Consider the following 24049-nt stretch of genomic DNA (forward strand, 5'->3'; position numbering starts at 1 on the left):
GTCAGGAAATAGCATGTCCACATTCATCAAATGTTCCAGTGCTTTGTATAGTTTACTGTTTAGTGTAACTATGGTGTTACATCTCACAGGTTGAATAATTTGTAAAGAATTAGAAGCAATTAATTATAAAGCCAAGAGGAATAGTATTTAATATTTTATTGACTGAGACATTAGCCTAGGTCTTGCAGGTACTTCTTAGTCAGGATTAGGAACAGCTGTTTGTTTTCAGTGGCTATACAAATCGTGCAGGTTAATAAGGTTCTGGCTAATCGAATGCCAGAAAACAGAATTTATTATAGCATTCAAGCATTAATGCAGAGCATAATAATACCTTTCCAAAGAAACCAACAGAGCCTAAGCTATTTTAATGGCTTAAATTAATCTTAAACACACTATAACTTTCAGGGGCCTCAGTCTTTCAAAAATAAAACACAATAGCCAAGTAGGAGAAGTTTGGATAGGGGAAGGAAGAAAATGTATATTTTGATAATACATTGTCAGAAAATAAAATGTGTTTTAGCTATCTAGAAACACAGCTTTTAAAAGGATAGGATTTATTTATTTAAAAATTGGATTTTAATTAGAGATTTCACTTACTTTTTTTAAAAATATATTTTATTGATTATTGATTTTTTTACAGAGAGGAAGGGAGAGGGATAGAGAGTTAGAAACATCCATGAGAGAGAAACATGGATCAGCTGCCTCCTGCACACCCCCTACTGGGGATGTGCCCGCAACCAAGGTACATGCCCTTGACCGCAATCAAACCTGGGACTCTTCAGTCCACAGGCCGACGCTCTAGCCACTGAGCCAAACTGGTCAGGGCACGTTTTGAACACTTTTTAATGCAATTGTTTTATTTTTCAGTACCCTATTATATAAGCATTGAGATTTTTCCAAACATATAAATTATAAAAATATTATATCTGTCACTTTAAGAGCAGGCAAACAAAAAGGGGGCAAAGAGTCCAACACATATTGCAGTGCCTTGTGGCCCTGGAGTACACGGCTGCTGGGTGCGGGCACCTGGAGTACACTGCTGCTGGGGGCGACGGGGGGGAGACCTAACCCTGGGTTGGTTTCCTGAGGAGACCAAACCCTGACTTTGTTAGCCCAGTTCTTATATTAAGATTTCTCTGAACAGCCAACACCCTTAGACTATGGAAAATAAGACCTTCATTTTTAAAATTCTAATTTTATAACAACATAAAACTGAGCACAATTGTATATTATATCTTTTTTTTTCAGATTCTTCACTTAAAATAGACTTTGAAGATAGGGAACAAAGAATTGCCATTGTTCTATAGTTTTAGTTTCAGAGTGCTAATTCTGCCTCTGTTCTTTTTATCCCAATTTCTAAGTTTCCATAAATGGAAACTTTTAATATAGTCAGTCTACCCTGAGTGCAAAAGAAGATGTCTTTGAGAAAAGATGTCTTTGTTGATGTCACCATTCCACAAACATCCTGTTCCAGTGAACTTGTCCTGTGATGTCCAATAATTTGCCTAAACTAGTCAATGGAGATTTCTATTACTAAAGCTGTAAGTCATTCTCCAAGGGATTCCCATTCATAAAAGAAAAATATTTGATTTTTTTCTTTATAAGAAACTAATTTTCTCATAGACAAAATTTTTTAATATGTAAACAATCATTTAGAATATTTTTTAAGTATTCCAAGGAGCATAGCATCCTTAGAGGTGATTTTTCTGAACCATGGTTTGGATTCAAAGATCTTCTATGTCTTCTCAAATAAAATGAATTTTTGCTCATGAATGCCACATATTTTTTAAATACATACATTGTTATTGCTAGACAATACCTTAGAGAGAATGTTAATATAGAGTGCTGAGAGATTCAAAGAGAACAGGAATTTGAAAATATTTTATATCGTTAACTTCACTTTTTTCTAATTATTCTTCTTCCAAGTACTTATAATCTGCTTTCTAGTCATAACAAAATTGTCTCTGTAACTAGACCTTTTATAGTTTTTGTGACCTTGAGTAGTTGTGATATTGACTTCTATAAACTATATTTAGAGTGTGCTATCTAACCATTATAATTCATATATTCACTCATTCACTCCCCCATTCAAAAGTATTTTAATGCCAACTATGTATAAGGTGCTATGAATATGATGACTGACCAAAGACTCTTTGCTCAGAAAGCTTTTAGTCTATTAATTGAGATAATATTTGCAAATAAATAACAAATATAAAAAGTAACAGGGATTCTAAGGTAGGTACAGTCAACAGCTATGGGAGTTCAAAGATGGGCAATTGTGATATTGTGATTTATAATAAGAAACATGTATTTGGTCTTCTTCCATTGTTCCTGGCATAGAGCTTCTAAAAGATGTTTCTTGCTGTGTGAATAAGGTGACTTTAGCCACTCACCTAAGGATGGGGGTTGGCTGTCAGGAGAACCAACATGTGATTAGAGGGTTGGAACTTTCAGTCCCATCCCCTTGTCCTCTTTGGAGTGGGAAGAGGCTGGAGGTTGAGTCAATCCCCAATGGCCAATGTCTTAATCAATCATGCCTGGGAAGCCTCCATAGGAGCCCCAAAGGATGGAGTTGGGAGAGCTTCCGGATTGGTGAACATGTGGAGGTGCTGGAAGTGGTGCACCAGGACAAGGCATGGAGGCTCTGCTCCTTTCCCATACCCTGCCCTACACATCTGTTCTGGCTGTTTCTGAGTAAATAGATACTTTTGTAATAAACCAGTAGTCTAGTAAGTAAAATGCTTCCGAGTTCTGTGAGCTGCTCTAGTAAATTAACGGAACATGAGAAAGGGGTCCTGGGAACCTCTGATTTATATAGCCAGTGAGTCAGAAGTACTGACTAGATTTCCCATTGGCATCCTGCCTTGGAGGGGTCATTGGAACCTACAGTTTGTAGCCAGTTATCAGAACACAGGTAATAATCTGGGATTGAGACTGGCATGTGAAGTGGGGAGCAGTCCCGTGACCTGTGGAATCTGGTGCTATCTCTAGGTAGATAGTGTCAGAATTGAGTTGAATTGTGGGACATCCAGTCAGAGTCTAGGTACTGTTTGTTGAGGTGGTTGGGAAACCCCACAGACACACTCAAAAATACAAGTAGTATCCTTAAATTTCTGAATTCCCATAAAACTCAGTGGTGCCACACCATGTTGCAGTGCTTTTCAGCCTTTTAAAAAATGAAATAGAACAGAGAGTAGGATAGACAATATCAGAGTAAATTGCATGTGGAAACTACGGTTTCAAGAAACTTTTCTGTGTGTGTGTTTCAGAGGTCACAACATAAAATTATATTTTGCTGTGACTCAAAGTCAATATACCCTCTGGCATTGTCCATGTTATCCTAGTCCCTTATCTGGCTCTGTCACAGCTCTTCAAAGCCAGCATTGAATTATCCTTCTGTGGTGTTATGATTTCTTCTACATATGATTCCTATTTACAATGGAAGCTTTATACAAATAAACACCAAAATTCAATATTTTTGTATTTTCTTACAGATCAACATCCCTTCACTTCTCTCAGTATGCCTGGGCTCGCTCTGAAGTGCATTCCTACAGGGCTCTGGGCTGCTTTTTTAAAAAACTTATCTTTATTGTTGAAAGTATTACAGATGTCCCCCTTTTATATATATATATATATATATATATTCTTTTTTATTGATTTCAGAGAGGAAGGGAAAGGAGAAAGAGATAGAAACATCAATGATGAGAGAGAATCATTGATCGGCTACCTACTGCACAAGCCCTACTAGGGATCAAGCCTTCAACCTGGGAATCCAACCGTGACCTCCTGGTTCAAAGGTCAACGCTCAACCACTGAACCATGCCAGTTGGGCCAGATGTCCCCTTTGGGGGTGGGGAGGGGCTGCTTTTGCAGTGGTTCCCAAACTTATTTGGCCTACTGCCCCCTTTCCAGAAAAAATATTACTCAGCCCCTGGAAATTAATTTTTTTTTAATTTTAATAGCAGTTACTCATCGCCCCCAAATGCACCTGTGGCCATCACCGCCCCCCTGGATCGCAGCAGCGCCCACCGGGGGGCGGTAGCGCCCACTTTGGGAATCACTGAGTTAAAGTAAGGGGGCGCGGAATATCCATCCCAGGTAGGATGCTAAAATAAAATGTAGCTGGTTTGGCTCAATGGATAGAGCGTCGGCTTGCGGACTGAAGAGTCCCAGGTTCGATTTCGGTCAAGGGCACATTTAAAATGTGTGGGGGTTTTTAAATTTATGTTAACTCTTTTCATTTTCTTTTTGTTTTTGCCCTCTTTCTCAGCGGCCTGCCTTGTGCTTGGCTGTATGATCTTCCCCGATGGCTGGGATTCAGAAGAAGTAAAACGGATGTGTGGAGAAAAGACAGACAAGTACACGCTTGGGGCTTGCTCTGTCCGCTGGGCGTACATCCTGGCTATTATTGGGATTCTGGATGCCCTGATCCTCTCGTTCCTGGCATTTGTGCTTGGTAACCGACAAGACAGCTTGATGGCTGAGGAACTGAAGGCTGAAAACAAAGGTAAGATTGCATCTGAAGGATTAAAATCAGTAGCGGTATCAAATCAGATTTAATAAAGTAGCAGAGAGTATCAGGCCACACTGGTGAAGCATTCAATTGTGCCACACTTTTATTTCACAACAAGAATTCCTTTACCTGGAACTCTGTGAGATACCAGTAGCTCTACTCTGCAGGCAGCTCAGATCTTTGTACAATAGGCTCTGTATACAATGAGACCAGAATCCTAAGCCTTGTAGAAAATCAAACATGCATGTTTCTGAGAAATGGTGTAAGATTTATAGTTGCTGTGAAAAGTAGCGTTTATTATTTGGTATTATTTAAACGCTTGTTCCATGTTGAAACTTCCAAAGTTAGATTGCTTGAGGGAAGACCAATCAGTGATTTTGTATGTTTTTGCACGAACATAGTTTCACTAAACAGTAATTTTATGGCTTTCAAGTACATGCAATAACCCAAACTAAATACCATTAATATTCTATAGATTATAAGGGAGGAAATAGCTGATAAGATAAGAATAATTTGTAATTATGAAATTGATTATAAATGGGTGTGTTTACGATTTGTGTGGATATAGTAATATAACTTTTAACTTATTAAAACATACTTTTTCACTATTAATTTTTTCTGATAAAACTACAAAGATATCCCTTGGTCATCAAGGCCCCTTTTGGGTTCCAAGGCAATGCAATGAGACAGAGGCAAATCAAACTCACAAAATTTTATAAGAGTTTTGTAACTCCATCATGCCTTCTGGTATCATGGAAGCAAATAATACCATATCTCAAGCCTTGACACAAAAGAGTAAAACATCATGCATTCTTACATACATTATATCACCATACACTCTGTATTATCTTTTATAGTCTTCCAGTTTTATGGTCTGTTGATCATCCTAGCAACTTATCCTATATAATAAAAGAGCAATATGCAAATAGACCTAATGGTGGAATGACGGTTCGGCGGGGGGCAGGGCCGGTGAGCAGGCGGTGCCAGGCCAGCCAAGGTGCATGCCAGAGGGCAGAGGGAGGGGACGGCGATGGGGGAGAGGGGTGGCGGCAACCAGTGGAGGCGAAGGGGCGATGGGGGGGCAGGGCCAGCCACTTGCCAGCCGGCACCATCCCCTGATTGCCCGCCTGGTTGCCTCCCGCAAAGGGAGGCCAGACTGCAGCTTAGGCCCGATCCCTGCATCAGTCAGACATCCCCTGAGGGCGCCCAGACTGTGTGAGGGCAAAGGCCAGGCTGAGGGACACCCCTCACCCCTTCAGTGCATGAATTTTCGTGCTCCGGACCTCTAGTATCCTATAATAAGTAACAGAAACAGCATAGAGAGAATAAACCTACAAATATTGCGTATTCCCCTGATTCAAAGAAGTTTGTCTTAAGTGGTCTCATGTCATGATCATATATTCTTTTTGTGGTTTTTATAATTATTGTAGCAACAACATACTTCCCCATTTGTCTGAAGAAGCCACCAAATGGGTTCAGATTTCCCATGTGTCATTGCAAGGATATTGCTTAGGTTGATGAGTCCTTCCCAACAACCACCCAATGGACAAAACAAGAGTCACTGTTACATGAATTCCAGAATATACTAAAGAAGGGAAGAGAACACAGTTCTAATTGAACAATTTTCCACTCAGAGTGTTAAAATGAAAGGGAATATAGGGTACCGCTGAGCCATAAATTAACCATCACAGAGGTGCTCTTCAAAGGGAAAATGAGGGGGAGGTACACTGTGAATGACTCCATCTATATAGACCACTAGACCACTGCTCCTTAAGATAAATTCCCAGTCAACTCACCCCAAGACCATTTCAGTGTTCCCCTTCAACACCTCCCACAACATTCTTTAAGCCCTCCTTTCCAGGAGTGCAAAGTTAAATTAAAAGAGGTCTTTAGCTGAAATGTATCCTAAAATGTGAAATGGCAAAATTGGAATGAGTTTGAACATACAACAGAAAGCAACAATTTTGATGATGCAGTGTTGTTTTAGAAGGAACTTCTGTAAGAGATAAAGTTAATAATCTATGATGCTCCTTCAAGTCCCAGAATATTTTCTCATAAAAGAAAAAAAAACACTGAAAAACAAAGAGAAGTGAAAACTCTTTAAATATCCAACTAACTTTATGTAGGAGCTTATGTATGCAAACTCTACTGCCGACTCTGAGTTTGGGGAGTCACCCTGCGGGCTCTGTGCTGTCCCTGGCTCTTGGGATACCAGTGGACAGGCAGGTGTTCATTCTTGTTTGGGAGTTCGGCAACGTGATTTCTAAATGAACCAACCACAGTAGGCATTTAACCCTGATATGCCGCTTAATTGCATATTTTAACACACTGAACTGTGAAGTCAATTTAATTATGTAAAATTAAAGTTTCATCCAGATACAAAGGGTTTGAAATGAAAGCTCTATTTTCAACTTCTTGCATTAGTTGTCAAAGGGTAAATAATTACATTCTCCATAGCTTCTGCGCCACAAGTATCTCTTACCTTGTCAGACACCACTTTTAAAGAGGTCTGTTCTTCACTTGTGTATGTGGTCTCTGGAATTGTTATCAGATCATTGGGACTCTCCCAGCCAGTTTAAAGGCACTTTGTCTTCTGGTACTTGCACCGCAAATGAGAAAACATGATTATCCATCAAGAGGTGACTCCAGCTACCGTTTATTTATTAAGTGGCTTACGCTCTTCTTAATGCTCTAATAAAGGGAGTTAGGATAAATTTATTTTACTTAACTAAGTGAGAAAGGCTTCGGAATGTGTGCCGTGCCAGGCCAGGCCCCCACGGTGAGCGGCAGCGTGGTGTAGTGGGAAGAGCTGGCACCACCCAGAGCTAGTGCTCTCTCTCTCTGACAGCCCTGAGGAGCCTTGCAACTTGCACCCACATCTGACTAGCCCAGAATTAAGCTCCTTCAGTGCAGGCTGTCTAAATGGCATCTGGGGCTTCTCCCAGCAGTAAAATATTTCAGTACCTTCAAAGGTGTCCTTTGAGTACACTCCGAGGGTGGAAAGAGCTCCTACCCTCGGAGCAGTGAACACTAAAGGCTTTTTTAGGGACTTGTTAGCAACGCATGGGTGACTAGGGGAGGGAAAGATAAAGTTCAAGCGGAAGTCTGTCTAGAGTTTCTCCCTCAACCATATACCTACCCTCGGAACCGTGCTGTCACAGCCCCATTCACTCACATCACCAAGAGTAAAATGAGCCCAGCCGCAGTGGCTCAGTGGTTGAGCACTGACCTATGAAACAGGAGGTCACAATTCGATTCCTGGTGAGGGCACATGCCTGGATAGTGGACTTGATCCCCAATGGGGGCCATGCAGGAGGCAGTCTATCAATGATTCTCTCTCATCATTGATGTTTCTATCTCTCCCATTCCCTTCCTCTCTGAAATGAATAAAAATATTTTTGGGGTCCTGGCTGGTTTGTCTCAGTGGATAGAATGTCAGCCTGTGGACTGAGAGTTCATGGGTTTGATTCCAGTCAAGGGCACATGCCCGGGTTGCAGGCTTGATCCCCAGTAGGGGGCATGCAGGAAGCAGCCAATCAGTGATTGTCATTGCAGATATTTCTGACTCTCTCTCTCCCTCTCCCTTCCTCTCTAACATCAATAAAAATATATTTAAAATATATTGTGGGGCGGGGAGTAAAATTAGTCAAATTTAGGAGCTCTGACCCACAGCAGAGGAGCCTCCTTGCCTCACTGGATTCTCATACCATGTGGTGTCCATGTGGACACCTTGACAGTGAATGGAGCCCCAGATTAGAGATAAAAACTTTGTTTCTGATCTCAACTCCAGCACATATGAGTCACATGACTTTGAGCAAGTCCCTTAACATCTCAGAGCCTCTTCACCATCTTTAAAATGGGAAGAATAATAATACCAAGTCCTGCCTCCTCCATAGGGTTGGAAGAGTCCAACAAAAGCATGTGTGGGGGAGCAATATATAGTCAATATGTATATAGACTACATTTATTCATCTAACCCACGATTTATTTTACCTCTTTTTTCTTGTTGTCTATCTTCCCCCAGAAAAGCTTCACAGGGGCAGGGATCTATGCCTCTTTTGTTCACTACTGCTAGAACAGCGATTTTCAACCTTTTTCATGTCATGGCACACATAAACTAATTAATAAAGTCTTGTGGCAAGTATAATATATTTTTTGGCAATCTGACCCCCAAAAAAGGAATGAGTTTGATTCATTCACATCGGATGGCTATTGTTGTGTTGGCTGTTGTCATTTTTTTATTTGACAATCTAAGGGGAAAGACCCTCAGTACCTTCTTCTCATCCTTCTCCAATTAGTGGACTTAAAGTCAAATGTGGTTTAGGAATGTGAGGGCAAAGGCAGTGCTGAATTTGAATGGCTATCACCTGCTCTATTATCCACTCTACTTCAATGGCCAAAGTAGTTTTGACATTTCAATGATCTTTTCAGTCCTTGAGGTGAGGATTGATCTTTTTGGTCCCTGAGAAGGGATCTCTGGGTAAATGTCAACCCAGCTAGAAGAAAGCAAGGAGGAAGGAATAAAAAATAAAAAACCTTATACAACAAAGTCATGATGTTCAAGACTTAGCCCTACCAGTAAATTTTCAATCAGCCCTACCAGTAAAAATAGTCAGGTATTGCATGTTTAAAAATTTGTTTTGCAGTATACCAGTTGAAAATCACGGGCCTAGAATAATGTCTGGCCTGTGTGGGAGCTCAATAATGATGTGTTGAATGAGTGAATTATTGAATGAATGAATGAATGGGTCTATTCTAATGTTTTTCTCATGAGATCATTTCATTGTTGCACAGATCTTAGAAAGTTCTTGTTTCCTTTAGGTTGAAATATGCCTACTTTTAATGTCCACTCATTGCTACTCCCTCTTCCACCTTAAGCTATTGACTTCTTTAGAAACATATATTGTATCTATAATGGTTAGTTACACATTTATCAAATGGCATAGTTTCCATGTCTTGCTTGGCATCTGGGGCCCCCCGTGTTGTCAGTATTGTCTACTACTCACCCAAAGAATCAGGGTAGAGGGCCATCCCTGGTGGCAAAGAGGCAGAGGGAGAGGACATACAAAGGAGTGGTGGAAAGAAGAGAACTTTACAAGAGTCACTCATGGATGCATTGCTGGAGATTGGCTCCTTCAATTTACCCAGGTCTAGAGGTAACTTGGAGAACATCTGAACTTCTGAGATTGACTATAGTCCATTCAACAAATACACATTGAGATCATGAATGCACCATGGTGCACTCAAAGAGGGAGCTCTCTCTTTAACCTATACCCAACCTCGAATGATGTCCTCAAAGTCAGTATCTTCCTCTCAGCCTTCTCCAATTAGTGGACTTAAAGTCAAATGTGGTTTAGGAATGTGAGGGCAAGGGCAATGCTGAATCTGAATGGCTGTCACATGCTCTATTATCCACTCTACTTCAATGGCCAAAGTAGTTTTGACATTTCAATGATCTTTTCAGTCCTTGAGATGAGGATTGATCTTTTCAGTCCCTGAGAAAGGATCTCTGGGTAAATATCAAACCAGCTAGAAGAAAGCAAGGAGGAAGGAATAAAAAATAAAAAACCTTATACAACAAAGTCATGATGTTCAAGATTTAGCCCTACCAGTAAATTTTCAGCCAGCCTTTCAGCATAACTTTATGAAGCCTTCTGGTTTGGTTAAAACCTATCACGTTCATCTCTCACCTCTTCCATCTCTTGCCTTCTCCCTTTTAATAGAATCATCATGAGAACTGAAAACAGGGAGTATCATGACCTTCATAAGACACAGCCGAGGTTTATGGATTATATTTCTTACTAAATTACTCATCTGTGGCCAATTCTTTTTTCTTTTATAAGACTGAGTCTAATTTCATGTCTCTACATTCTGGATAGCTTGGTACACACCTCAGTATTTGAAGCTAATTAGTGATCAATTATGCCTTTTGAAAATTACAGTTTTTATTTTAATAGGCAATACAAACTTGCTCATTAAATTGCTTTTGATTTCAGGGCAAATCTGTCATTTCTAGTTTTTTCATCTACACATTTAAACTTCTAGACCCCAAATAAGCCTATGAAAAAAATGTTCTCTCCCATCAGTACTCCAAAGTAGTTTATTTTCTTCGTGCATCTGATTAGTGTCCCAACAATGAGCCCCTCTAGCTTCTCTCCTACTTATCATAGAATCTCTGGTTCTTGTCCATGTGCCCTATTAAGAGAACACCTTCTATGTGAAGTCTTTATTTTAATTCTAGTCGAATCTCCTTAGGCCTCCGCTTCCCTCTCAGACTTGTTTTTTAACATACATAGAACTTTTTTGGCAGAGTGGATCTTTACATTCTTGCTAGATGTTCAGTGATGCCATTGTGAGGTCAAAGAACACAATGAAAATGTAACCTGTCACTTCACTTACCTCTCACAATGTAGAAACATGTTCTAAACTTCTGGTAGGCTGGTAAGAACACAGTGCCCAGCAAAATACAGCTGAGATGAATGTGTTGAGGTTAAGTTTGCAGAAATATGTGTTGTCTCTACTAGAGCTTCACCAAACATGACCCCCTAAAATCCTACAAATTTTATTTTTTTCTCTAAGGAGTATATCTTACCTGTTATCTCTAGTGTGCTCATTCCTAGGATATATTAGTAAGCGCTTAATATAGTTGAGCACTTGTTATTGTTTTTATTGAATCTGTTTCATGAAAAAAATATGTGAATATCTAATTCATGACCCCACTTAGTGTCTTCTGTACATGAAGCAGTTTGTCCCTTCATTGATGGCAAAGGAAATAAATTTACCTGCACATTACACATAGATACACATATTTTTAAAGCATCAAGGAGTGGTATGTTAGAACAATATACTGTCATTGACATTTTAGGCAAATCACTGCACCTCTTTAGGCCTTATTTCAACAGCCACAAAAAAAGTACTGTGCACTTAACTGTGTGATAATCAATGGATAAAACTATGGCATTCAACTCACCGAACATTTCTTGTGTGCTTCAAGCATGCCACGCCTAGTGACAGGCAGCGGGGATTCCAAAATGAGTGACACAGGATTTGCCCCAAGTCTCGTTAGGGAAGACATTTAGTGCTATAGGTACTAGGTCATATTTTGGAGATCCAGTCCTGTTCTGACATCTGTGGCTTCACGAGGGCACTTGGTTGGTGTCACCTCTGTGTAGAATGAGTGAATGCCATTCCCTGGCAGCCGACCTACTCCAGCACCAGTGAAAGATGATGCTATAATAAGCAAAGACTGCATCCCAAGGACAATTTGACATAGAAGGTTTCATCTGCTGGAAGGCCTTAAAAATAACAGCTTATGGGGAAAAAACAGTATTAGTATTAAACGAAGGAGAACAAAACTATGAAGAAATGAAATATACAGTAAGTATGTGTGGTGTAAGGACAAGGAAGAATGATAGGAGGGAGGGAGTTCTCGTTGCTAAGGCATTCACTTTAGAGCAGCCTATTTAAAATCTAAACTGGAGAAAATGTTTGGGGGAAAAGTCACTGTAATTCCGGCATTATCACCCTTGAACCATGTCTTCACAGTCAGTTGGCCAGCTCATAGTCAGCAAGCGCTGTATTTATGCATTTCACTGATTTTTTTTTTCTTCCTGCTTTACTGCCCAGGATTATCTGGGCCTCAAATCTGGGGAGAAGAGTCAGTTTGGCCTGAGTAGATATCATCTCTCTAACCCAACTTCAGCATGTCACCTTTGATGATGTGCCTGGAATAATCAGGAACTTAAATGTGAATCCTGGCAGCTACCACTCGATTGCTGTCTGCAAGTCGATGTGCTGTCAAAACCCACAAAAGCGAGAGTGACGATGTTGTCAAGAGATCTGGAGGGCAGAATTCAACCAGGGAGAAAAGCAACAGTGGTGTTAATGTCCGCCACCCCAACATATGTTCTGACAAAACCACTGGATAGACTGGGCACCAGAGAGAAGCCCAGGCGGGAGGTGGATAGAGCCCATCGAGCGGCAGATGAGGCAGCAGCACTCCCTGAAAGCAGGAGCTGACCCAGGGCCCTCATTAGGGGCGACTTCCAAAGAAAATCTAAAACAACTGTCCCTTGTCCCAGAAAAGGCGGAAAGCCCAGTAGTCACAGAGCAAACTCCATCTGCTGGCCTGATAGTTCTTCACCAGAGCCTGGCCTTTTGTGCCAAAGTGCAAACCGAGCCAGACAGTCTGTGACTGTCCAGGTAAGAGAAATGCAGTTGGTCTCTCTGTTTCAAGTTCATCCATTTCAAAAGAAAAAAGTCTGTCCTGACCTTGGTAAGTGGGGCCCAAAAATGCTGCATAGGTCGGTACATGGAAGCAGATGAAGCTTCTTGAAGTTCCTTTTTCAGGAAAATCTTCTAAAAGCATGAGTAACTGTGTTGTTGTTGTTTTGGGAAGGGTCAGCCTAGAGAAAAATCTTATTGGTGAGCTTAATTACTCTTCAGATGTTGGGGTGATAATGACCAGCTCTCTCCTCTCATCTCCACTGAGGATCAAGCGAAAGGAATGTTGAAGTACAATCACAGAGTGGTGACATTTAGAGCCAGAAATCATTTTGTTCTTCACAATCACCTAGGGAGCTTTAAAGAAAGGATTCCAGCGCTTGATCACCACCCAGAGAGTCTAGTTCAGTCGGCGTGAGGTGGATGCAGGTATGAAAACTCCCCAAGAGGTTCTGATGTGCAGCCAGGGTTGAGGACCAGTGGGTTCACCCAGCACAAATGAGGAAGCTGAGGCACAGAGAGGAGAAATAAAGAACACCTCCTCAGTCTGAATTTTTACAATTAGAAACTTGACACACAGTCAAGTTTAATTCAATAATAGACTAAATAATCATCTTTCTGATATAGTTCCATTGCTGCCCTTTATGGAAACAGTGCTTGCTGCCAGGCCTGGAAATTGATTTTTGCCACCTGCTAGCTCTGTGAACTTGGGCAAACCTCTCTAAGCCTCAGCATTCTTGTCTGTAAGCACATGAATAGAACTGGCCTCATAGAGATTTTGTAAAAACAACATAAGATAACTCATGTAAACTGTCTGTCACGACTTCTGGCACATATCAGCTGTTGCTATTTTATTTTTTTAATCTATTTTTATTTATTTCAGAGAGGAAGGGAGAGGGAGAGAGAGAGAGAAACATTAACGATGAGAGAGAATCATTGATAGGCTGTCTCCTGCATGGCCCCTACTAGGGATTGAGCCTGCAACCCAGGCATGTGCCCTTGACCAGAATCGAACCTGGGACCCTTCAGTCCACAAGCCAATGCTCCATCCACTGAGCCAACCTGGCTAGGGCAGCTGTTGCTATTTTTAGAGCTTTGCTTTTACTTGGAAGACACATATAGTGTCGTTTACATGTCATGATTCATGTGGCACAGAGCCCATGCCCTAACAACTTTGCCCTATTGTCTCCCTTTGTTCCTGCAACTCTGCATCATAATGGAGGCCTCATGAAGATCAAGAGATTGCTCCCTCTACATGCTTAAATATGATTTTTTCATCTGATACCTTTACAAATATTTTTAATAAGACTGGTGAGGTTTTGTTTGTTGGTTGAGGGTTTGCTTTTGTTGTTAACAATCTTTCTACAAATGCCTATATCTTGGGATTAGGAGCGTGGTGTGGCGGGGTGGGGGGGAATCCCATCCAGAGAGCTCAAACTGTGTAGCTGGCTCTATAAATTCAGTGAGTCACCAAGGAGACCCCATGATCCTTTAATGGACACGTGGCTTGTTCCTTACAAAGTTACTATTTTCAACCCAGCTAAGAATTCTGTCACGGCTCTGCTGGACAGATAAGAGACAAACCTGAGCCTTAAAAATGTCTCTGAGAGGTGCCCTTCAAAAGGGATGGAGGGAAGGGACTCCACCCAGGCAGAGGAGGCAATAAAGACGAGAATCCCCTGAGTATAGGAGGATATGATCACTTTAATTCTGCAGGTAGATAAAAATTTAGTGCCACTAGGTTGTTGTGTTTTGGTCAGAACACATCTTTTCTCACCATAAACATGACAAATAAAATTCATGTGTCAAACAGACATGAGTAATACAATTATTAGAAGTTAAAATAAATCACAGGGGACTCTTTTCCCATTGTTCAAAAACACTTTTCTCCCCTGATGCACTCTGTACTGATACCTTCTTTATTAGCTAATTCATGCCCACTAGGTAACACCTACAGCATCTTATTTTTTTATTTAAATAATAATTGTCAGGTAATAGCTATCAAATTTCTATGAGAATAGTATTTACCTGGGATGTTTATTTTATTTTATTCTTTTAAAATATATTTTATTGGTTTTTTACAGAGAGGAAAGGAGAGGGAGAGTTAGAAACATCAATGAGAGAGAAACATCCATCAGCTGCCTCCTGCACACCTCCTACTGGGGATGTGCCCGCAACCAAGGTACATGCCCTTGACTGGAATCGAACCCGGAACCCTTCAGTCCACAGGCTAACGCTCTATCCACTGAGCCAAACCGGTCAGGGCGTGGGATGTTTATTTTAAATGAAATGAAGTTCTAAGGAATAGCTCTCTTATTTATTTAACTAATAAACTATTTTTTTAGAGAAGTTTCAGGCTTACAGCAAAATTAAGCAGAAAGTACAGAGTTCCCACACGCCCCCTCCCCAATACACACAACTGTCAACATACCACATCAGTGTGGCTCATTTGTTACGATCAATGAACCATCACTGATCCATTATTATCAACTGAAGTCCATAGTTTACATTAGGGTTCACTCTTGGTGCTGTACATTCTATGAGCTTTAATAAGCACATTCAAGTACATGTGATGCAATTGATTTGAGGATCACACTTGAAGCAACACTGTTCTAGGTCATTTATAATCAGAGTAACACTGTGATTCTAGTGTAATGAGACTGAGGCCAATGGTCATAGCCAGACCAGTGCTACTACTTCAGAATTTCTTTACATACATAACCTGGCAATCTTCAGTGCATAAATAGACTCTACGCCAAAAGTTCACTTGTAGGTTGTGTTTTGGAACTCACATCACATATTTCTCAGAGAAACTGTTGATGTATACAACAAAGATCTTGGATCTGCCCACCAAAGCACATTTCACTCACAATGTTATAGAAACAAGGTTATTTCAGCAAAGTATTTTAAAAGGATGCAATAGAGCCCTAGCTGGTTTGGCTCTGTGGATAGAGCGACGGCCTGCAGATTGAAGGGTCCCAGGTTCAGTCTCCAGTAGGGGGCGTGCAGGAGGCAGCCGATCAATGGTTCTATGTCATCATTGATGTTTCTATCTCTTTCTCCCTCTCCCTTCCTCTCTGAAATCAATAAAAAATTTTAAAGGAAGCAATAGTAATGTAAACCCATGGAGTTAATAAGACAAAAAAATGTTTTTTAAAAACTCTGACAACTGAAGTGTGGAAGAATTTTTAAACAAAACTTTAAAGACATAAACCAGAGGGCAAAAAAAAATTATATATATAAATTGAATTACATCAAAGTAGGACTTCTGTTCTCTGGAGACTTTGGTTACCGCCACCACCACCACCAGAACCTCCAGGGCTTTGGACTCCTGGCCAGGTAGTCCTGGGACCACGTCTCTGAACCCTCTCTTAGGGGAGAGTTGAGACCAGAGTGGGGTGCTGCTCAAGGAACTTGGCCAACTCCTTTGAAGCCAATGCGTTAAACCATATAAATGAAAACAAAATCTTCCCAAATCTTTTTTATTTCATGTTACCCTGATGGACTCCTGACTGCAGAGTTTTTGGTTAAAAAAAATAACACTTATTGACGGAGGAGAGGAGAACCATGGGCTTATTAATGAGTGTGTGGGTGTGCGATGCCCTAACAGGAATTTAAAATCTCTACCCTTCAAGAAGGAAATGTATTTGCACAAAAGCCATAGATAATCATCCTTTTGCTTACGTGACCTGCTAAATAAATGAGATCCTTCAAGGATTGAGCTAGGCGATCTACTCTCAGTTATGTTTTTTATTTATGTCAATTCACTTTTATTGTTTTAATAAATTTTATTAATGGAAAGGAAGCACTTTTTTCAAGAAAGCATTTTGAAAAACAATGTGGGGGAGGGATTTATTTATTCTTTGGGGCAGTGGCGATACTCTATACAGAGACACCACGCTTCTCATCCCTACTGAAACGTGAGTTTTAGTTGATGAGTTCCTATCGGTAGCCTGCTCTGTGCAATGAGCTAGTGACAGGCCCTGAATTCTCGTGTTCCTATTTTGATATTATGAGCTTTTGTCTGGGCAGCTGTTTTAAGGAATTACAAAAACTATTAACAAAGGCATTTTATCCAATAAATATTTATGGAGTGCCTGCTGGGTGCACAGGGCACAGGGTGGTGAGCAAAAGGGAAGTGGTTTCCATGCCATGTTGCTGACAACTGAGTGAGGGAGGGACTCACTTTTTATATAATTTGTGGGGGTGTCTCAGAAGCCTTTAGGTTGCTTATTTCTGTCTCTGAGAGGTCCTTGATGTTTAAAAAGCCACCACATGTTTACTTGGTTATATTCCAGCTGGTTTTATCATTGGGAGAGGGGTGATAATGGAGGAAAGCTCAGTTTGGGGTGAGGGCAATCAGTTGCTTGACATTAGAGCTTAATGGTAGATTTTAGCAGTTGCTTTTCACGGGGAAAATGTGTCCTGATCCTCAGGCAGCCTATATTCTCAAGTAACTATTATTGATTCTTCCACTGCTTTGCTCACTTCTTCAGTCCTTTACCCAAAAGGTGGCTGAGTTATATATATGCAGTTAAAGTGTTTAAAAAAAAAATAGAGCTTCTATTTATAAAGAATAATTTAAACAAACCCAAAGTGAAAGATTAGGAGAAGTTATTTGGAATGTTTTAAACCAACAAGTATCTAGAATAAGCAAGGAATTCCTCCGAATTAAAAGAGAAAATAACCCAGTTACAAAATGAGCAAAGATGATGAACAGTTTGTAGCAGAGGAAACTCAAAAACTGCAACAGTGTGTGAAGAAATGCCCCCAAACCATTGCTAATTAGAGAAACATAAAGTAAAACAGCATAATTTACACCTTCCAGGCTGGCCGATATTAGACAGGATGGCAGGCAGAGATTCGCCTCCATGCTCAGTCTGTGGGTGGTGTGGATGGGAGCAACCATTCTAGGTGAGTAGAAATCATAGACTCTTATGTAGCAGGTCAAAGATGACAAGTTCAATGAACACATAGCAACATGGATGGATCTTAAAAATGGATACTTAGTGAAAAAAGGAAACAATAAGATAGGTAATAAAATATCATATGTAAATTAAATATAATGCATCCCCCCCCCCCCCAACAACCATCCACATTGTGTAAAAGTATAGTCAAATAAAAACATACATGAATGGTTGCTTCTGGATGGGGAAGAAGAATGACACTGGGAAGTGGAAATAAAGGAGATTCAACAAGAAGAGGAGGTGTGGTATAGGGGTGAGAGCATGCCTCTCACATCGGAATTGCCTAGATGAGCACCTCAGCTGCACCACTCACTAGCTGTGGATTTGTGGCAAATCACGTGATGTTTCTTAAGCTTCCACAAGTGTAAAATGTAGATCATATTATGTATCTTACAGCATCATAGTGAGGCTTAAAGGATAGAATCCAAGTAAAGCAGTTAATTCAGTGTCTAGCATATATATAGTTTAGCATTCAGTAAATGTTAGCAATAATTATAATTGATTGTGGGAACATAAAGAACAGGGTAGGAAATAAGGCCTAGGGGAGAGAAAGGAGATGAGGGAGTTGATATAGGAGCAGGCTGAGCATGGTGACAATTAAGTTTTCCATCTTTCCCATGAAAATCTCACCGTTGGCACCAGTCTTCTCTCTGCCCTTGTTTCCTCCTCTTATATTCTCCTCCATTTTCTCAGTACCACAGAAGGTCCCACTTTTGCCATCGGGTGTTAGGACAGAGTGACGTTAGGTAAGAAAGAAGCCTATGGAATAGAAAAGGGAGGGTCTGGGACCTGTGGTGGTGAGGGGCCAGGAAGTATCTCAGTCAGTTATTGCTGTGTACAAACCATCCCAACACTCAGTGGCTCAAGGAGACAATCATTTATCATACAAATCTAGAGCATCTGCGTTAGATCTGTCTGGGGTGTTTCTGCTCCACGTGTCTCTCATCTTCTTCCTGAAATGAATAGACTAGAACAGCAGTTCTCAACCTGTGGGTCACGACCCTTTTGGGGGTCGAATGACCCTTTCACAGGGGTCGCCTAAGACCACCGGAAAACACATATATAATTACATATTGTTTTTGTGATTAATCACTATGCTTTAATTATGTTCAATTTGTGACAGTGAAATTGGGGGTCACCACAACATGAGGAACTGTATTAAAGGGTCGCGGCATTAGGAAGGTTGAGAACCACTGGGCTAGAATGTCCTTCCTGTGGTGATGACGGGCACAGAAAATTCAACCTCAGTAACACAAGGATGGTTGAAGCCTCCACCGTGTCACAGCTGCTGAAGTCTCATTAGTCAAAGTGAGTCCTGTGGCCATGAGAAATCATACCCCACCCACAGGAAGAAGGCACTGCAAAATTACCTGCCAAAGGATAGGAAAGAAGAAGAATTAGGACCATTCATACAATCAATATGGGCCACATACTTATGGATGACAAGAAAGAGGGAACACATCCTACCTGGAAAAACAGAAAAACTGCTTGAATGCCAGGGGACGAACCAGCATTCTCACCCAGGAAACTCCCCTTCTCTCAGACAGAAATACCCACACACACTATAGCCGAAGCCTCGATGAGCATGAGCTTTAATACAGTTGGTAACAAAGGACAGACAAGTCTTTTACTATGGACTCTGGGCATGGGAGGTACAGGGGGTTGTCTATCTGTCCTTAAAGTAGATAGTGCTTTTTTGGGATATATAAAAAAACAAACTTTATTGAATTCAGAGCAAATGTGGAGAAGTTAACTAAGGACTGAAATGAAATCACAAGTTTTTGCAAAATTTGTCCCTAACTTTTAAGTAACCATACCTTACTCTGAACCTTTGATAGACTTACTAGCCCAGTGGTCGGCAAACCGCGGCTCGCAAGCCACATGCGGCTCTTTGGCCCCTTGAGTGTGGCTCTTCCACAAAATACCACGTGTGGGCGCGCACGTACAGTGCGATTGAAACTTTGTGGCCCATGTGCAGAAGTCGGTTTTCTTTTCGCCCTGGGTGAGTCTATTTTGAAGAAGTGGCATTAGAAGAAGTGGGAGTACATTCGCTGAGGTCGACCCCTCAGATTGAGGACGTTTTTAGCAAAGGCCAGCTTAGGAGTACCCTAATTAAGTTAATAGCAGTGTACCTACCTATATAGTTTAAGTTTAAAAAATGTGGCTCTCAAAAGAAATTTCAATCGTTGTACTGTTGATATTTGGCTCTGTTGACTAATAGGTTTGCTGACCACTGGACTAGCCTAATGTTGATGCCCATACTAAGATCAACAGCTACAGCCTGGCATCGATAAAATTTAAATACAAAATTGAGGAGGTTGTCATTTATTTCTGTTTCAGTCCACACTCGAACTAGGACTGTGTCTCTTTCAGTTGTGCACCCTCAGTGCCTGGCATAGTGCCTGGCAATGGCAGGAGCTTACTATTTACTTGAACTTAACTAACTGGGACTTTCTGCCCCCCACTGAAACAAACAACCTGAAAAGAAAGCACGATCAGCTATTACACATATTGCAAGGGCAATTTGACAGGCATTAATTCATCTATTTTTACCACCTGATCCATTCCTTGGGTCATTGGTTGCTTTTAATGGGGAAACATCACCCAAAAGAGGCATCAGACATGCACATAATCCTCCTGGATGCTCACACTGAGGGCTTCTTTCTGTTCTTAGAATGCTCTCTGTGTCTCCTGGAAGAGTTGGGTTTTTTAAATAAGACTAAATATTTAAAGTACAGAGTGCCCAATTTTCTTAACCCTCAAATCTTTTTAGCGATTAGAGCAGGCTTGTGTTGTCTTGAATAATTTAAGAGATGCAAATACAAAATGGTCATTTAAGACATCTCAACTTGGGTAGTTCCATGAATGTTTCTCTCTAATACAGATAATTGACAGGTGATTTCCTGAGCTGATTTTTAAGTGGAACTGAAGACAAATACACATCTGAGGAAGTTGCCTTTTGCTGTCTTTTGGTAGCAGGAGTAGATAGAGTGGGCTGATGCTTAAAGAGCTCTCGTTTCTGAAAACTGACTTTTAAAAATGTCTGAAGGGTTCATCAAGTCTCAGTCTCAGATTCTGCCTGAAAGAAAGCATGGTGGGAAGGGGGAGAGGGTAATGCCGATGGGCTGGGGCCTCTCCGTGAACTTGCCTTAGGCGTGGACATTATTAACAAGCCCAAGTTATTCCGAGTTAGCCCCGCGCTTGCCTTGGCTCCCCGTCCCACCTTCTGGTGTGCTGTTCTTGTTATCCCTTTGCAATCTCATCTCACCACTGTGTGAGGCTGTGTGTCTGTGAAGGCTTCCACTGGCCTTTAAATAATGATCACATTAATGTGTCTCAGTTTAGCAGGGACGTGTTGTGAGGAATAACCAATGAAAACACTGTGGACTCCTTTGCAGCTACAAAATGATGCAAAAATGATATTGTGGAACAATTCATCTCACAGAAGTTGTAGACTTTGTAGCAAAGAAGGTAGTAAGCAATTTTTAGCAGAAGGCTCTCCCCTTGTCCTCTGGGTGTGGCATGAGGACAATACAGTGGCCCTCAGAGTGTTTAGACCAGCACTGTCCACCAGAAATCTCCTATGAGCCACATATATACTTTCACATTTCCTTATAGCCACACTTTCTTTAAAGTTTTTAAAAAGATGGAATTTTAAGAATATATTTATTTAACCCAATATATCCAAACATCCAATTCAACATGTAATCAATATAAAAATGTAAATTAAATACTTTACTTTTTTTTCATACTAAGTCTTAATAATCCAGTGTGTATTTTATACTTGCAGCTCACCTCAAATTCAGATGCACATTTCAAGTGCTCAATGGCCACACATGGCCAGTGGCTCCTGGATAGGACAGCACAGGCCTACACAGCGGGCAGCCCGCCTAATACAAGATGTCTAACTTTCGCTGAGTGATGTCCATGGGTATGGGAACATGCTCTTAAGTTCCCACGAATACTGATGAATCTCACCTGCTGGACCACCCAGCAGGAACCCAGCAACAGGGAAGGAAAGAGGGGACGCTTTCTGAGCTACTGTATGAACAAAGACTTAGGTCCTTTCATTTGCCCTACAGCAGGAGAGGAAGTGGTTCTCGTTTTGCCGGGGGCGGGGGGGGCGGGGAATGAATATTTAGGAAGACCAAGGACTTGCCAAGGTCACACAGCTGGTCTTGGCAAAGTGGGGAGGGAACTCAGGCTGGGCTCCAGAGTCCTGGCGCTTTCCAGTGTGTCATGTTTTCCACTTAGACATCTCTGGGAAGCAGCAGTTCTCAAACTGGTGAACATCCAAATCACATGGAGGTCTTGTTAAAACACTGGTTGATGGGCCTGCTCCCAGAGTTTATGATTCAGCAAATGAAGGTGGGGCCTGGGAATTTACATTTTAACAAGTTCCCAGGACATGCTGATGTTGCTAGTCCAGGGACCACACTTTCAGAACCTCTGCTGTATATACTAGATTTGATGCCTATAATAGGGATCTATCTGTCATATGCTAATAATGATGCTTCCCTGTGCTGCCAAGAAACCAAACTATTTTTTAATATATTCTGTATTTATTTCAGAGAGGAAGGAAGAGGGAGAGAGATAGAAACATTAATGATGAGAATGAATTATTGATTGGCTGCCTCCTCGTCCCCCAGTGGGGATCAAGCCCACAACCCTGGCATGTGCCCTGACCAGGAATTGAACCGTGACCTCCTGGCTCATAGATCAATGCTCAACCATCGAGCCACACTGGTTGGGCCAAAAACCAAACTTTGACTTATAAATTTGCCCATTGTTGTTTTCTTAGTCAGCTAAAGTTGGCTACCACATATATGGACTGGGATAGATCCACTCATTATGAACCTTTTGATTCATTTATAATAAATCATTGAACATAAGTACTTTTTTACAAGTAGGGAGGCATTTACCTCCTCACTCAGTTCCCTGCAGGGAAGAGGAAATTATACAAGTGAATGTCTTATATCATGCATACATTTGGTAGTCTTTTCTAAAACACACACACTTCTAAATCATCACTACTTGCTTTTGAAAAATGTATGCAGTATCTTTTATTTAAGATGCAGCTACATTATCAAATGCTTTCTTGGTGGCATTTTTTAAAGGCAAGTGACAGTCACTGTGTATTCATCACAGCTTAGAAAACTCTGATTGGAGTCTGAATTTTAACTTATTATATCTTAACCATCACTGCTGTGCTCAAGAAGCAAGAAATGATTTACATTTTTTTACCTAATTGTAAGTTCCACCATCTCTTGATTTATTAAGTGACGTGAGGGCACTTTCAATTTTTCTAGCCATTGACCTGTAGTGCTTTTCATTCTTGCAAGAGGGGGTTCTTTTCATCCCTCTTTTTTATCTTTCATGACTTTTAAGCCCTCCCTTCTCCCCAATCCTGTCACATCTGAAGAAAAACAACAGATTACCTGATGCACATCATAGAGCCCATCATTTTCATGAGATGACGGCAAACCCAGGTGTGCTGATTGGATAGGAACAGGTCAAACTGATACTGGTGCCGAGAATGGAAGTCATCTTCACTAGAGCCTTCATCAGGAATGTGGGTAACATCTGGGTGTTCGAGACAGACACGAGAGGCAGGCCTGCGGGTGTTTTCAGTCTAATGACAGTATACGTGGGAGTAAGGTGGTGTGGGGCCATTAGGCTGGAGAGACCACCAGGTCTCTTAACTTCACTCCCAGCCTCCACCTTTCATAGCATATGCATTAAGCCTGTTTCCTTATCTGGATATGGATTCATTGATGTGGGTGTTTGTTTTTAATTTTAGAATAGTTCATTCTTATAGCACTTAGAGTTTTTAAAAAGGGAAAGGGTGGTTCTCAAACAGTGAGCATCAGGTTACATTGATGAGGTAACCTAATGCTAACTGTTGGAGTCTGGTGTATCTGAATAAATGAAAACAAATAAGAATTCTAATGCCCCAATAACACAAAGACATGTTTTGAACAAAAACATTAGGAGGAAAGGCCACTAGTTCCATCACGTCACCAAAAATACCTGCCATTTGTCGAAGCTTCCCCCACCGTGTGTTTCTTCCAGGATCACTGTGCCCTGCTCCGTACCTCGGTACTGGTTTCAGAGAACTGGTGAAAAGAAGGCTTTGGGAAGGCTGGAGTGGAAAGAGGGAAAAGCCATAAGATTAAAAGCCAGACTTGAAGAGTTCTTGTTATGGTGCAGTGCATACATGCAGAATCCTTTCATTTCATTTGACTCAGAAGCAAGTAGAACTGCCTTGCAGTGGATTTCTTTAAACACATAGCCTACCGGAATTTTTATTTGAATGCATCTTGAGACAAGCCTAGACTCCCTCCTT

The 24049-nt window shown here is 41.0% G+C and overlaps 1 protein-coding gene across 3 annotated transcripts in view; it reads left to right on the plus strand.

Moving 5' to 3' along the window:
- Window positions 1-24049, plus strand: part of LHFPL3 (LHFPL tetraspan subfamily member 3) — a 479961-nt gene that overhangs the window by 345831 nt on the left and 110081 nt on the right. For all 3 annotated transcript variants that reach the window (XM_070425186.1, XM_070425187.1, XM_070425185.1), the window contains exon 2: window positions 4271-4507. In XM_070425186.1, the coding sequence (XP_070281287.1) occupies window positions 4271-4507 (237 nt within the window). The remainder of the gene's footprint in view (window positions 1-4270; window positions 4508-24049) is intronic.

This window comes from Myotis yumanensis, unplaced genomic scaffold (genome assembly GCF_028538775.1).
Source record: "Myotis yumanensis isolate MYYU_CA2020_CCGP unplaced genomic scaffold, mMyoYum1.0.hap1 SCAF_9, whole genome shotgun sequence".
Classification (NCBI taxonomy): Eukaryota; Metazoa; Chordata; class Mammalia; order Chiroptera; family Vespertilionidae; genus Myotis; species Myotis yumanensis.